Genomic DNA, 16,961 nt, shown 5'->3' with positions numbered 1-16,961 from the left:
ATAAATTCATCAATGATGAGTAAAAATGTGAAAATATGAAAATATAAAAATATGAAAATGTGAAAATATGAAAATATGAAAATATGAAAATGTGAAAATATGAAAATATAAAAATATGAAAATGTGAAAATGTGAAAATATGAAAATGTGAAAATGTGAAAATGTGAAAATATGTGAACAAACTAAACTACTACGTACCCGAATAAGCTATTTACAATTTAATAAAAGTTAAAAAAAAAATAATACATAGTAAAAATGTAAAAAAAAGTAAAATCAGTGAAATATGAAAAATAATTTTTTTGTAAAACAATTAAAATAACAAGAAATAAGAATATAATAAAAAGTTATAAAATTTCAAAATGGCAAATCTTGAAAATTTGAAAGATGAAGATATAAAGGGTGGAACAGAAAGAATTATGCTTAAACTCAAAAATGAAAAAATAAATGAAAATATATTAAAAAAAACAATAAAAGAATATGAAGAAACATTAAATGTTATATCTGTATTAACAAAAAAATTAAATTATAAAATTATGATTCCATTTTCAAAAATTGCATTTTTCGAAGGTCAAGTTAAATATACAAACAACATATATCAAGATATAGGATGTAATACATTTTGTGAAAGAACATCAGAACAAGCAAATAATTTTTTAAAAAAAAAATTAGATTTTTATAAAGAAAAATATAAAATAATTTCAAATTCTATAAATAAATTAACAAAAGAACTTGAATTGTCTGTTGAACTTACACATGCAATAAAATTCGAAAATAAAGAAAATAAAAATCATTCTTTTATAAGAACAGATGGTTTTTTAGAAATCCGAGAAGAATATAATGAAAGTGATGAATGTGAGAAAAACGATTCACAAGAATTAAATAATGAAACTATTAATCTTTTCGATTGTAAAAAAGAGATTGACAATTCTGTAAAAACATTAGTTGATGATAAAAATAAATTAAATATAGATAAAATGAAAAATATAAATTTTGATTTGAAATGTTATGAATTAGACCAAATAAAAAGAGAAGATACAAAAATGAATCCAGAAAAATGTGAAAACAAAAATACACAAAATCAAAAAGAATCAAATAAAGATATTAATACACTTATAAAACCAACAACTTCCAAAAGTTTGAATGTAAATAAACAAGGGCTTCTAAACATATCCGAGAAGTACATTAGTAGTAGCGATAGTAATAGCGATCACAGTAGCGATAGTAATAGCGATCGTAGTCGAAGTAGATTAGGAAATGCCAGAATTTAAGAAGTGTAGCATAAGTTGTCTAACTTTCACTATTATCTATATTTTTTGTTTCCCATTTTTATAACTTACCACTTTTATTTTTATATTTTTTTTTATTTTGGTACATTCATAAAACTCTGAACGAATCTATGGTTTTAAAAAGAGTTTAGAATATAGAAAGGGTTATATAGGTTTGACATATTCAAACTACAAAAAAAACTTGATGTTGTATAAACTGACATTGAATCTAGATATATATACAATTAAAGTATTTGTTTGGTTTTTAAAATTCATCATTTAATTTGAAAATTAAAAAAAAATATATAATTATAATATTGTTATTGAATAATTTTATATATTGCAAGTCGGAAAAATGGTCATAATAAAAAAATACAAAAACAGAATATCCGGACGAAAGGAAATAAATACATGATAATATTTTTTTTTTTTAAAACAAATTATATTAATTTAAAAAAAAAAAAAACTAAAAAATGACCTAAATGCTATCGAACATTACATTATTTTTATGTTTAAATAAATGGATATTATATATGTATATAGTTGCTAAGTGTGTTACAAAATAATGATATATATAAGATATAATATTATTTCGATAACTTTTTTTTTAATTTAAAAATAAGATCAATGAAATGCATAATAATTATTTGATGTTTAATTGCTATCTTCAAAATTTTCTTTTTTGTTAATTCCCATACTATCTAATTCAAAATCTGAACGTTTTTTATTAAAATTGTAATATTTATTTATAGATGATACATCAAACCAACTATTATCTTTGGTATATGTTTGTATTAAATTAAAAAAGCTCAGTCCATTTTCTTCTGAATTGTTTTGCATTTCATTATTGTCATTACTATTGTTATTTATGTATTCAGAGATGTTCAATATACTTTCTTCTTTATCATTATTAGTACCTGTATATGCAAACTCTTCACTATTATCAGATATTTGTGTTTGTTCACCATTTTGTTCTATATCTTTATCATTATATTTAAATTGATTTTTTATTTTTGTTTTATCAATTATATTATTTTGAGATTTTTTATTTTCTTTTCTAAATTCTTGAGCAAAACATATATCCCTTTTTTCATCATCGCTAAGCTTTTGTCGTGTTTGCTTAGTTTTATTTGTTATAATATAATTATTATTAGTAGCTAAAATATTATCATTATTATTTTGACAATTTTGATTTTCATCATAAAAACCATCACTTTTATAATAATAGGCATGTCTTTTGATATTTTCTGATTTTTTTTTTTTATCATTTTTAACATTTATCGAATTATATTTTTCATAATTAATTTTTTTAGAATCTGTATCTTCACATCTATTAGCATAAATAATATGAGAACTATTATTATTTTGTTTTATTTCATTTTTTTCAGAATTTGTGTTTACTATTGATGCTGTTGTTTGATTTGTAAAATTTTTAGAGTTTGAAATATTTTGAAAATCTTTATATTCATAATTGTTAGCATCCTGATCATGTTTTATGAATTCATAATTGTATATATTGTTTTCCTTTTTATTGTAAAATCCCGAATCTTCAATTTTCTCATTATTTTGTTTTTGTTCATAAGGGGAATCATTATCACTTTCATTATTTATTTTATTTTTTTCATTACTACGTAACATTTTATAATAAATTTCATTTATATTCGTTTGGCTTTCTGTTTTTTCAACATTCTTTAAATCATAATTAGCATTTTGTTTAAGTTCCTTATCTTCTTCCTTAATTTGGTTATAATGTCCTTTTGGTAAAATATTAGTGGAAAAAAAATTTAATAATGAAGCACCATCAAGATCGGAAAAGGTTGTATTATTATTTTTGTTTTCATCATTATTTTCAAATTCATTTTTAGAATAATTTGAAGTTACAGTTTTAAAATGAAAGTTTGTAATATTATTTATTGAGAATTTAAATTTAACATCTAAAGGGATATCTTCTTTTTCTATATTTTCAAAAATATATGCTAATCCAGTATTTAAAATAACAAATTCAGATTTTTTTATTAACAATTTAGCAATTAATATATCATCATTACTTTCATTATATTTCATCGATTTAAGCAATTTAAGAATTTTTTCAAAATTATTTTTAACTAAATAATTTTTTAAAATTTTTAACAAAGCAACTGAAATAATTAATATCATTTTTATGCTAGTACTAAATAAATAATCCCATATAATAATAACACTTTTTATTGGTAAACTCGCAATAAATAATGTTAAAAGCCATTGATGTAAATAAACTGGTGGATGTACTTCTTCATTATTAAAATGTTCAAATAAATCTGGAATTTCAAACTTTAAAATTTTTTCAAAAACATATATAAATCTATTAAGTAAAGGAAACTGTTCTTTATAGAAATTTTTTAAATGATAATTATTCATTAAACTTACTAAAATACAAAATGTTTCAAGTTCATTAAAGTTACTAACAATTAATAATAACCCAACTATAAAATTCATTCCTTGGCAATATCCAACTGATGATTCATAATTTGCATATGCATTTAATATTCGATATAATTGGTCTTGGGCATATTTATCAAAAATTAATAATTCTGGAAATGTTCTTGATATATCTATATATATTAGATTACTATAATTTGAAGTTTTTTTATATAAATAATAATATTTTTTTTCAAATTTATTTATTAAACTTATACTATTTGTTATATGCATCCAAACTTTCCATCTATATTTTTGTGGAATTCCTCTTTTTACCCTTCTAAGAAATGTTGTTTTATGTGCTTTCATAAACCAATTAATATTTCTGTCAATCATAGATGACCATTTCTCTAAAATACGAGTATTATATTTTTCACCACATGATAAAAATTCTTTAGCATAATGTTTTCTTAACCCTAATGTTGGATCAAATATTCTTTTTCTAATTACTTCCCAATCTTCTATATATTCATTTTCTTCATCTATAGATTTACAATATTTTTCTCCTAATTTTGGAGATATATCTTTATTTTTATTTATATTATAATTTGTTTCAAATTCTTCATTATTTTTTTTATTATATAGCGGTACATCTGTTTCATTATTTATAGAAAATTTTTTATTTTTTTGTTCTTGATCTATGCATACATTATTAATAGATACGCTCATTTCTGTTGAATTATAAGAATCTATATTTTGTGTTTTGTTTATTTCAATTTTGTTATCTTTATTTAAAATAAGTTCAGATATATATTGTGCATCTTTTGGACAAATTCTAGATTCAATTTTATTTCCATTTTGTTTATTACATTCTAACGCTTTGTCATTTATATTGTTTGATGTGTTTTCACAAGGAGTTGATGAGCTATTCATTTTGAAATTAATTCAAAAATATTTTTTGAGATTTTTTTTTTTTATATCAAAAATTTTACATTTATTTTCATTTTTATTTATTATTATTCTTTTGAATTTGATTGTTTCGACATGTTTAGGTTGTATTATATTTCATTAAACTTTCTAAATCTTAAATTTTATAGTTGTTTATACTCAAACATTTAAATAATGACTTTGATCAAATTGAAGAAATGTTATAGGCATGTGTATACTTGCTTTCTGATTTTTAACTAATTTCAATATATTTGTATTCCTTTTTAAATAAAAGGTATACATATAAATAGGAATAAATAATTACTGGTTTAAATAATGTTTCTTATTTGCTTTTTACCATATTCTCCTTTCTTGTTTATTTTTTTCAAATTAGAGGGAATAAAATGAAAAGTAAAAAAAAAACTATATATCTATATGTTTGCTCATATAAGCATGTATTTGCGTGGGTTTTCCTATTCCCTGGCCACAATAATTTTCACAAAATAAATAAAACGAATTTAAATAAAAGTATTTTAAATTTACGACAAAAATTATTAAATCACACTCTGGGGTTTTAAAAAATTATAGTCATATTATTTGTACATAAAAATATGGAAATTACTTAAATTTGTAAATTATTTAAATATATACATATGTAGATATACAAGTACGTATTTAATTACATGGTTTCACTTTTTCTTTTATCATACATTTTTTTTTTCAATTTTTGTTATTTCTGTTATTCATTGACCAATACCCCTATTTTCACTATTTTGCGATTTTCAAATAATTTTTTTTTTATTTATTGCTAATTATATATAATGTGCTATCACATCTTTATTTGCCTAAACTAATTTTATATATTACCATTATAAAAAAAAATATATTTTTAAAATAAAATAAAATAAAGTGTATTAATTTTTCTATCTTCAATTTTTTTTTTTTTTAAATGTTACAAGTATATATAATTATTTATTGGGTATTCGTTTTTTTTAGTGCCCTTTTTAATAAGTAATTTTTATATCCCAACTTGCTATGCATTTTTTTTGTTTTAATTTTGTTCGTTATAGATATTTAAAAGGAGTATACATATATAATATATAATTTATTATATGTAGGAAAAATTGCTCAGTAATAATTATAGAAGGTGTTATTTTTTGGCCTTTTATTTTTTAACGAATATAAATGCATACACTAATTCGTGTATTAATTCGTTATATGTACTATACATATTGTGTAGTATTCTTTTTGTGTATAAAGTGTCATGCTTCCAATTCAAATCGTTCTTTATAAAAATATATATATATATAATAAATAGTACACAGTTAATTATGTAAATTTGGATATATTCCGAAAGTCAGTTAAAAATAAAACATAAATAAAGCAATGTATATTAATGTGGAGTCGTAAATAAAAACATAAATATAGAATATAATAAAGTTATTGGTATTATGCGTAAATGTACCTATGTGCATATTTTATGGAAAAAATAAATAAACAATTTCGTATAATTTAAAAAACGGATATGTATAAAAATTTAATGCGCATTCAAACTTCCTGTTTCTCTTAAATATCGTTAACAAAATATAGTTCCCTTTTTTCTAGTCCTTTTAGTTAATAAGAATGTGTTTAATATTTCCTTTTTTATAGTCTTCGATTTAATTGAATTATATTTAAATTTTTTTTTTTATTTTTAATGGCTTATGAAATTCTGATTAGCCAAAATGCTAATTTCCAAAAAAATGTAAAAAAAAAAAAAATATATCACAAAAAAAGGTAGCAAATATTTTTTGATTCGATATATATTATTCCTTATTCATGTTAGAAAAAATGTATATAAAAATATAGTGAAAAACAACCATCTATAGGTCTTAAAATATATGATATTGAAATAAGCAATATATATATATATGTACATATTAGTGTATATGATGGACCTTTGCTTAGCACGTGCTTTAAAATGGGGAGGTAATGAAAATGATGTGAATTTGAAAAATGTGTTGGAAAAGTTTTATTTAAAGAATGCTCGAATAAGCTCTAAAATAATAAAATTAAAAAAATATAAGAAATATGATGAAGCTTTAGTAAATATTAATTTGAACAAATTTGATTTAATCGATGAATGTTTCTTTGTTTTGTCGAATATTATTTATTCTATATTATTTGGTGTTTTAAAAATTGAGAATCTAAATAAGTTAGATCGTTATCAACTTATTTATGTGTGGTTTGAACCATTTCATGAAAAACAAAATAAAAAAAATCGAAAAATAGACAAATGCCACATTCCTGATTTTGAAAAAAAAATAAATTATTGTACAAATAAAACATATAATTATGAAGACAGTGGATTATTTAATGGACTATATTATAGCGAATGGATAATAATATCACTTAGTAAAATTTTTAAGGAATTAAATGAACAAAGAAATAATGATACTGATAATTTTAGTAGTAATGAAAATAGTATTTGTGTTGAAAATTGGGGAATTGTTTTTGATTTGTTGAAATATGTATATATTAATAAAAATATATTAGGAATATATTTACAAGATAAAAGTTCTTCATATTTTATAGATGATCTTAATGATAATTTAAAAAATAATGTTAATAATAAAATTAAAAAAGATACAATAAATTGCGATGAAAGTAATTTTGGTAAAACAATAATACAATACTATGAAAATGTTAATAAAATAATCAAGGATTATTTTTCATTGCCCTTTATTTTATTTTCTTGTATAACAAAAAGATTAGGAGCAAATAATGTAGAAAGGAAGCTTCAAATTTATAATCATATTATACCCAAAAAATTAAGTGAAGATGGATTTTATAAAAATGCTATAAAAACATGTGTCTTATCATGGATATATGATGAAAGAAAAAATAAAAAAAATTACGAACAAATTGTTCATGCAACTTCAAAAATTATGCGATTAAATTTGGGTGATTATTTTTGTCAGTTTTTTATTGGAATTCTTCTAAAATATAAGACAAATTGCAAAGTGATAAAGAAAATTAAAATGAAAAAAAACTTAAATAGGGGTAGACAAAATAAAATCAAATTAAGAAGAAATATATTTGGATGGAAAATAAGTAGACATAAATTGGTGAAACTTATATTTATGAACAAGCAAGAGAAAAAAAAATCTAGCGAAAATGTGAAGTTACTAAAAAAAAAAAAATACACACCACTTTTACATATAAATAATATTTTTGAAAACATTTTTTATCACTTCCATTTGTTTTGTAATACAGAATATGAAAGGAAAAAACTTTTAATCAGTTTATTGAATAATCTAATCCCATTTGTAAAAATTATAGAAGGTTGCATGAAAAAGTACAAAAAAAGAAAAAAAATAATGCACGAGAGAAAAAAATTATATTTATGTCTATTTAATAAAAATGTTAATATCGTATTAACAGCAATAATTAATGTGATACTATTATTTGATTTAAATTTTTTTTTTATTGAGAATTTTTTCAATATTTTTTCTAAACATTGTTTTCCATTATCTTATGCTATTTGTATAGTTGATATAATTGCAAATTTTATTAACTATAAAGTTCCTTCGAAGTTTGTATTTCTTCTCAAAGATTTTGAAAGAAAAAAAAAATTAATAAATGCGACACCATTTTTGAATGAACAAAAACTAAGAAAAATAGAGGGGGAGAAAAAACAAACTGTTGAAGAAGACATATTTCTTTCACAAAACTATGAAAACAATATAGAAATCGTTTCAATACTTTTTTTAAAACAATTACTATTTTACTTATTAGATCAATTTTCTAACGATATGCAAGATGAAGAAAAAAATATATTTATATCTATTGTATTAAGCAAAATATTATATGTATTTAGTTTATATATTAAAAGGGCTAATAAAAATGGTTATACTTTTGATAAAATATCAAAAGATTTTTATATGTATAAAATGAATATTTGTAATTTAAAAATATTTGAAAGCGTTACTGAAGTTATCCAAAATTTGTTTAAAAGTAACAATGAAGTTTCATTATACTGTGGGCAAATTGTGGCTAATTATTTTAAGAATTATATGGATAATCAGTTTTCTAAGGAAACTTATAAAAGTAGTGAAAATAAAAATGAAAAAGAAAGTGACCTACTTTTTAATTTAAAACAATCTATAGAAAATTTACCTGAACAAATCAAATGTTTTACCATAATCGCACAACATAAATTTTGTTATTTAAATGAATTGCTGGCAAAAAATGAAGAAAATCTGAAACTCGATATAAGCAAATCCATTGAAAATGAAATAAATGATGATTCAAATATATTTTGCAAAGACGATTTGATTCAAATGGGTAATGAAAATACAGATAATTTAGTCGATGAATTAATTTCAGTTAAAGAATTTCAAATAATAGAAGAAGAAGAATTGTGCGAGGCAGATAAAGAAAATATAGATTTTGAAAAAAAAAGAGAAATTAATATAATTATGATGATGGAAAATGCTGATAATTTTGTTGAAAACGACCTGTACAGTTCAGATGAAAAAATGTTTATAGTAAATTTTGAGCAAGAAAATGAGTTTTATTTAGATATTGAATATAACAAAAATATGTGCATCGATCCAACAGATGATTTATTCGAATGTTTAGACAGATTAAAGTATAAAGGAAATTATATAGAAAGAAACGGAATAGGAAAAGAAAAGAATAATTATGACATTTTAAAAAAAAATGAAAAAAATGAAGAACAGTTTCGTATAATACAAACAATTTTATCTTTGCCTAAATTAATTCGTAAAAATGATATATTAGAATATATATGCATAGAATTATATAGTATTCTTATTTCGATAAATAATAATTATTGTTGTTTAAATAAAAGTAAATATTCATTTGGAGGAATTAAATTATTTGATATTATATTATTAAATATTAATTTTCCTATAAAAATATGCAAATTTATTTTTGAAAATATTTATTCAAATATATATACTAATATTCAAAAAACTATAATGTTATTGTCTTTACAGTTATCCTCTCTATTTTTATCAAATACTATTACATTAAATAAAGTTTTTGAATATGCACAAATTATAACGCTGAGTTTGGATGGAATTAAAACCAATGTGTATGGGAAAGATAATCAGGAAAACTATTTTTTAAATATTTCAGAAAAATTAGATCATAATTTATTTAATGAATGGTCTGAAGAAATAAATTTAACAAGAAAAAATGAAAAGATAAAAGAAGGAAACTATTTATTTCCAAATATTATAATAACACAAAATGATAATAAAAATTTACATAATTTAGACATATATAATGATAATAAATGTTCTATGCTAAAAGAAAAATATAAAAATAACTATAGTGAATATGAAGAAAAAAAATGTAATAAAATAAATAAATACATATATAACAATTTTGAGAAAAGGTTAAAAAAAAACACAACAATATGTTCCAATAGTTATTATAATAATTATGAAAAAAAAAAAAAAAATATTTTTTTTAATTTATGTAATTTTTTCTTTACACATGTATATACAAAACTATTAAGTCATAATTCACCTAAAGGTATTATAAATTATAATGATAAATATGAAATAAAAAATAATTATCCAAAAGACTCATTAATAACAGTATTTATAATTTCTTCATATAATTTATTTTTTAAATATTCTTGTAATTCCTATATATATATAGACGATGTTATAGATGATATATTTTGTATTGCAAATATTTTAATTCGAGATTCAAATATTAATGTTAGAAAAATAGTACTAAAATTGTTGCTTCAAGTAGTTAATTTAATTATAAGAAAAAAAAAGTTTTATTCATTAAATAATGAAAATTATAATAATATAATTAACTATGTTTCAAATCGTTTGGATCTAGAACTCGATTTTTCAACATTGCTGTTCATGAAACATGTTCTGCATATTCACAAAGAAATACAAAGGGAAGTTTTATCGTGACATTCCAGTATATATATGCATGTCTGAATGTACAATTAAACATTACTTATAACAAGTAAAATCGGTGAAATATGTACACTACTTTAAACTGGTGTGTTTTATTTGCTGTTATAGTTGTTTCATTTTTTTGTATAGATATCGTTTTATGTTGAGCTTATTAAAATATTTTCGTATATTTATATATTTCTTATTTGCATTTATTTTTTGTTTATATTTATATTTTATATTTTTTGGGTGTGCTATCGCAACTTTCCGTTTTAAACAAAAAATATTATGAACAATTCAAGAAAAATGAGACAAATTGTTCAGGTAAAAATTATGTTTGAACTTGTTTGAAATTGTGTAGCTTATATGGATATCACTTTTGGGTTTATTATTACTATATTTTTTCCTTCGTGGTTTTATTAAGTTTTTATATTTCTTTTTTTTAAGATAAAAGAGCATAATAATTCTAAATCATCAAGATTCATTTCTTTTAAGTAGGATTCATTAAATTCTTGTAAAAACCTGCATAACATAAATATGAACAATAATATATATTTTGCTATATATTAAATTGGTATATATGCCTTTTATTTTACAAACCTTTCGGCTTCCATAGTATCTGGGACATTTTCTTTTACATAAGTTTTTAATAGTTCAGGAAATTTCTTTTCACTATTTTTATAATTTTTTAATTCTTGAATAAGAATATTTTTTTTTTCGTCACTATTATTACACATTTTTCAAAAAATATACTAAATATATATATTTTTTTTTTATAATGTGATATTTTATCGCTAATTATTGAAAGTATAATAAAAAATAAATATAAATAATATATGTTAATAAAAACAAAATGCGATATATTATTTATTAATATCAGATATATATGCAGTTATTTAGTTATTTTATTTTTATAATTTTATATAATTACCAGTTTGAAAAAGGGAAAACAATCCATTTAAAAAATTTGAAATTAAAAATGTATGCATTAATGGGTTGAACGTTATTTCGTCGTTGTTTTTTTAATTTATATTTAGAATAAAAAAATATATTATATGTAAAAATAAATGAGAGTTGCCTTTTTAAAAAATATGGATGTTTCTAATTATTTTTTATTATTAATTTTAATTATTTTAAGAACGGGAAATGGATAACTAATTTCACGACAGTTTTCGGTAATAAATAACAAAATGGAATGGAATAAAGTGAAATAATTAAAACGAAATAAATGAAACAGAATAAACAAGTGCAGAATGGCAATAGTAATAATGATAATAAAAAATGAGAGAAAAAAAAAGTTTTACCAAAATAATGATGTAATGAAACATAAAACAATATTATGTATTTTCGAATTTATTTATTTTCAAACAAAATAAAAATAAATAAATTTGGAATAAAAATAGTATGAGTGATGTGTAAGCATTTAGTTTGTTCATGAAGAAAAATTAATATCACGGATTGAGATATATATATATTGTTAAAATAAAAAAAAAAATATTAAAATTCTTCAAAGTTCATTATATCAAAAGGAGGAAAATTTCCAATTTCAATTGAATTAATATTTCCTATATAACCATATTTATCTCCCTTACATTCAAATAATTTTTTTTTTTGATAAAATCCGTCAGAATTTCCTAAAGGCTCATCTAAATCAACACCAACATAAACCACATCATTATTTTTTATATTTCCAACAAATTTTAGAGTTCCCCTTCTATCTCCTATTTTAATTCTACATCTATTTCCTATTTTATACAATTCATTATCATATAAATTATGATTTAAATTTTGTACATTTTCTTCTTGATTTTTTGGTGAAATGTTTTTTTTATTTTGTTTAATTTTTTGAATAAATTTTCGAAAACTATCTTGTCTTTTATCATAATCCTTATCATTAATTTCATATTTTAAATGCTTTAATTTTTCTAAATTTTTATCATCATCTATATTATATATAATATCATTATGAAATGTTGGATTTATTTCATGTATATATATTATATAATTATCTTTTACACCATAATCATTTAAAGATAGATTATTGTCATTTAAATGAATTTGTGTATTTTCAATATCTAATTCATTATATGCATATAATTTCATATTATTTGTTAAAGTCCCTGTATGCCCATAAATTTTCTTTTTAATATTATTTAATGTATCGAATTTATTTAGTTTTATTTCTACCCATTTTTTGTTTTTATATAAGTTATGTATTAAATCTACCTTTATATAAGCATTCATTATATTTGGAAAAATATAAAACAAATTGTATTTTAAGTAAAGAAAAAATATTAAGTTTTCTTCTTTAAATATAATTTGTTAACTGTTATATATACAAATCAAGAATATGACATTAATTTGTTTTCTATATTTTTAGTAATAAAATTTTTAAATGAAATTGGGCAAAAAAAATTAAATATATGTTCAATGCTTTCAAAATATTTTGTTTGTTCTCCTAAATTTTTATTTATTACTTCAAAACAATTGGAATGTATCTTAATAATAAGAATTAATATATTATCTTTATTTTCATTAATATTTAAAAATCCTGATTTGATATCTTCATTTGCATTTATATTTATGCAAAACATATCATTATCAATGTGTATGAATTTGGTATAAAATTCTTTAAATTCGTTTTTTATAATTTTTATTTCCTTTTTATGCATTTTATATTCTATATATAATTATATAAAGAAAAATTAAAAGACCTTGTTATTTAATGTTATTATATATTACAATTTAAAAAATTCATTTTACATGTTTATTTATTATTTTTTATGTAGATATATCACGAATATTTTATCTCAAAAAATAAAAAAAAATTATATTCAATTATATCCAAATAACGTGGCCTCTAACAATTCACCTTTTGAGTACACAATCATATTTGAAAAGGAAATAGATAATTATGAAAATATGATAAAATAAGATTTACAACCAAAGAAATTCTACTCTCTATATTTGTACTTATATGAAATAGCCAATTCGTATTTTAAATTTTGTGTGCAAACATAAAAAATAAATTAAAAAAAAATAAATGAGCAAATAATAAAAAAAAATATTTAAATATGTTAATAAAAATTGTGATCTACTTTGGTATTTGCTTTTTTTTTTGGAGGGTGGTTTTCTTTTTTGTAAAAACAATCCAACAAACTAATTGTTGTACTTATAAAATATACTAATTTAAAATTTGAATATTATAATAAAAGTGTAGTGAAATTAAATGTGGACAATTTTTAATCATAAAAAGTTAAGAGATAAAAAGAATGCAAAAAAATGCAAAATTTTTAAAAACAATTTAAACCATGTGTGCAAAAAAATGACAAAATAAACAAATATAATAATGAGCAGAGTATGAAAAAAAATTTTTTTAAAACTAAAAAAATGAAAACAAAAAGAAACGGGAAATGAAGAGGTGCTCTAAATACGTTCGTAAAATTTTCTAATAATGTTAGATAAATAAATTTTATGATAATAATGATAATTGTGAATAAAAATATATAGTGTCTTTTGTAATTTAAACAAATTTAATTTTCAAAACAATATATACTATAGATTATATAATATTTATTTGTTTATATTTTTTAAAGGAAATTTAATAAATGATGTAAATAAACATCGACATATAGGACATTTTTCTTGCCTAAGAGATTTCATACATTCATAACAAAATGAAGAATGTCTACAAGGCATTAACAAAGTATCTTTATACGATGCCATACAAATTAAACATTCTTTATCATGTTCTTCATGGCCATATATATCTAATATATCAATAAATTGTAATTTATTATTTTTTTTTTTTGATTTTTGTGTAGGTAAAGATAGCTTGTTTTCATTAGCTATACAAATATCTTTTATTAAAATTGGTTTATATTTATCTTTAATTTTTTTAAAATCTACTAATACAATTAATGCATTTGATATATTAGAATTAGAATGAGTATTATCAACTCCATTACTTTCAATGGCAGAATTATAATTCGAATTTATGTTATCAAATTTATTTATATTTACATTTTCACCAGTTATATAGTTACTATCATTACTAGTTCCTTTTACAGAACAAATTTCATTACTATTAAAATTTGAATTTAAATCAATACTGTTCATATATATTTCATTAGTTTGTGGCACTTCTTGAATAACAACAATTAAAGGTATTCTTATATTAGATACTTCATTAATTAAACTTTCAATATTGTTACTGTTGTTATTATTATTATTATCATCTATTTCGTTGTTTAAATCTTCTTTCATTTTAAATTTATTTATTTTGTTTAAGTCATTTAACTCAATTCCATCTTCACCATTATTAATCAATCTTTTTTCTTTTTCGATTTTATGTAAAATTTCACTAATACAAAAGTTTTCGTCATATGGCATATTATATGATATATTATTTCCATTTGTAAAAAAAGAATTTGATGTTTTATAATAACAACTATTAAAATTTATAATATCTTCTTCTTCATTTTGGTAGTAAACTTCATTTTGTGTTTTTTTATTTAAAAGGAATGCAGTTGCATCTGTTGTTTTTTTTTTAGGCAATGTTTTATTAAACCCTTCTCTCAAAAATGTTTTTATATTTCCAATAGATATAATTGTATTTTGTTTATTTATCCCTTTTTTTTTTTTACTTTTTTTTGTTTTTTTATATATCAAATCGTTAACTTCTTTTAAGAGCACACCCCAATATAAAGTTACATGTGTGCAATGTTTTGAAGAAAAGGTAAATCCAATTGAATATTTATAAAAATTATTTAAATCATTTGTACTTGAATTTAAATAGTTTTTAAATAATTGTATATTTTTATTTATACTTATATTTAAATTTATTCTTTCTACAACTTTGGGCGTTATTTTTTTTTTAATCCTTATTATATCATTAACGTGGCTTCTGCATAAAATTTTTATTTCATCAATATATTTGGATAGGTTTTTCATATATATAGCCTAAGAATTAAAAAAACAAGAACAAAAACAAATCAATTGGAAAAATGATCGAAAATGGATTGAAAAAGTGCATGCATTAATTTCCTACCTTTCTATTTTTGAGAAACTTCACAATACTGTATGATAAATATATTCGAGATAAAATCGTCATAGTCCATAAAACAACTATGATAAATATAAAGAAACATATGGTATTTAAAAAACTTGACGAATTAAAAATACAAAGAATATCTTCATTGTTGCATCTATTTGACATAACAATATTTTTGTACATTCCAAGATCATACTCATCTGTAATACTCATTTTGAATTTAATTCATTAGTTTTATTTCGATCTAAACTTTTATATATTTTTTTTTATATTTTTTTTGATGTTATTTTGTATCGTTTGTTAAGCTTAATAATTATAATTATATCTGGTAAAAGAAAAAGATAATCACATTTTAGTTGTCTTGCTTTATTACTAGCAAAATTGTCAATGTTACTATTATATGCTCATTTACAAAAAAATGAAAAAAAATGTACACGGTATTATATGACGTAGTCAGGAAATGTGAATATTCAAAAATAATGTCAAACAAGTAAATAAATAGGGAATATAAGAGCAGTAATTAAAATAAAATAAATAATGAATACTCACGGAAACACACAACAAAATGCTAAAGGATAAAGTATGTTATTATAATGTATAATTTTATAAAGTTGAAAAAAGGTAATGAATTAATATTAAAAAATTATGACCAAGTCAGGTATATTTATGATCTATTATGTGCAAAAAATATATTTTTTTAAATGTAGTTTTGTAAAAATGATATGTATTAATTACGATAAATACAATAAAACTGCGCATTTATAGTACTATATACTAAATAATCAGAAAACTATATATTATAAATACATTACATATTTTTGACTTTATTATTTTCTTTTTATTTGATGTATAACATCAAAAAATACGCTAAATATTTTTTAAATTAAAAAATAAAACAGTAATAATAGGAAAGTTAGAATAATGTAAATAATAAAATATTATATCTGTTTATTCCATCATCAGTTGTTTTATAGTAATTTTAATTTCAAAAAAAATGATTTTTTTCTTTTACATTTGTTATTCTTAAATATGTATATTTTTTTTATATTAACATGTTCCACAAAAATTTATTGTAACATTAGCACAATTACCAAAATAATTTTCTAAAAATATTTGAATAAAATAAACATAAGATTTTATATAAATTTGGAAAATATGTCAAAAAAATATTTAAAATAAATATATATATACATACATACATACATACATACATACATTTTTTACAAAATACTATTGATATATGTAAAATAAAAATGAATAAAAAAAATGAAAGAGAGACAATAATAAAGAAAATTTATGGAAAATATTTTCTATGAATAATTAATTGTGCATATGTTTATATTTATTGGTAACATTTTTTATCAAAACAACAAATTTGTAGTTATT

The 16,961-nt window shown here is 20.0% G+C and overlaps 7 protein-coding genes across 7 annotated transcripts; 2 read left to right on the top strand and 5 right to left on the bottom strand.

Moving 5' to 3' along the window:
- Positions 1–359: 359 nt before the first annotated feature.
- On the top strand, positions 360–1,268 carry PBANKA_0808800 (prefoldin-like protein, putative; the record flags this gene model as incomplete). Its single annotated transcript, XM_034564243.1, has 1 exon — positions 360–1,268. One exon carries the CDS (start codon positions 360–362, stop codon positions 1,266–1,268), a length of 909 nt encoding a protein of 302 aa, XP_034421059.1.
- Positions 1,269–1,919: 651 nt separating this feature from the next.
- On the bottom strand, positions 1,920–4,595 carry PBANKA_0808700 (GTPase-activating protein, putative; the record flags this gene model as incomplete). Its single annotated transcript, XM_034564242.1, has 1 exon — positions 1,920–4,595. The coding sequence occupies one exon, from the start codon at positions 4,593–4,595 to the stop codon at positions 1,920–1,922; it is 2,676 nt and encodes an 891-aa protein (XP_034421058.1).
- A 1,922-nt stretch (positions 4,596–6,517) lies between these two features.
- On the top strand, positions 6,518–10,537 carry PBANKA_0808600 (conserved Plasmodium protein, unknown function; the record flags this gene model as incomplete). The annotated part of the gene is made up of 1 exon (XM_034564240.1): positions 6,518–10,537. The coding sequence occupies one exon, from the start codon at positions 6,518–6,520 to the stop codon at positions 10,535–10,537; it is 4,020 nt and encodes a 1,339-aa protein (XP_034421057.1).
- Positions 10,538–10,941: 404 nt separating this feature from the next.
- On the bottom strand, positions 10,942–11,259 carry PBANKA_0808500 (conserved Plasmodium protein, unknown function; the record flags this gene model as incomplete). Its single annotated transcript, XM_034564239.1, has 2 exons — positions 10,942–11,044; positions 11,123–11,259. The coding sequence occupies 2 exons, from the start codon at positions 11,257–11,259 to the stop codon at positions 10,942–10,944; spliced, it is 240 nt and encodes a 79-aa protein (XP_034421056.1).
- Positions 11,260–12,019: 760 nt separating this feature from the next.
- On the bottom strand, positions 12,020–12,766 carry PBANKA_0808420 (tubulin-specific chaperone, putative; the record flags this gene model as incomplete). Its single annotated transcript, XM_034564238.1, has 1 exon — positions 12,020–12,766. One exon carries the CDS (start codon positions 12,764–12,766, stop codon positions 12,020–12,022), a length of 747 nt encoding a protein of 248 aa, XP_034421055.1.
- A 98-nt stretch (positions 12,767–12,864) lies between these two features.
- On the bottom strand, positions 12,865–13,194 carry PBANKA_0808380 (conserved Plasmodium protein, unknown function; the record flags this gene model as incomplete). The annotated part of the gene is made up of 1 exon (XM_034564237.1): positions 12,865–13,194. One exon carries the CDS (start codon positions 13,192–13,194, stop codon positions 12,865–12,867), a length of 330 nt encoding a protein of 109 aa, XP_034421054.1.
- Positions 13,195–14,095: 901 nt separating this feature from the next.
- PBANKA_0808300 (E3 ubiquitin-protein ligase, putative) lies at positions 14,096–15,788 on the bottom strand (the record flags this gene model as incomplete). The annotated part of the gene is made up of 2 exons (XM_034564236.1): positions 14,096–15,484; positions 15,573–15,788. 2 exons carry the CDS (start codon positions 15,786–15,788, stop codon positions 14,096–14,098), a joined length of 1,605 nt encoding a protein of 534 aa, XP_034421053.1.
- Positions 15,789–16,961: the final 1,173 nt, after the last annotated feature.

Source organism: Plasmodium berghei, assembly GCF_900002375.2.
Source record: "Plasmodium berghei ANKA genome assembly, chromosome: 8".
Classification (NCBI taxonomy): domain Eukaryota; phylum Apicomplexa; class Aconoidasida; order Haemosporida; family Plasmodiidae; genus Plasmodium; species Plasmodium berghei.
The sequence above is the reverse complement of the archived record's forward strand: the minus strand, read 5'-3'. Positions and strand labels throughout refer to the sequence as shown.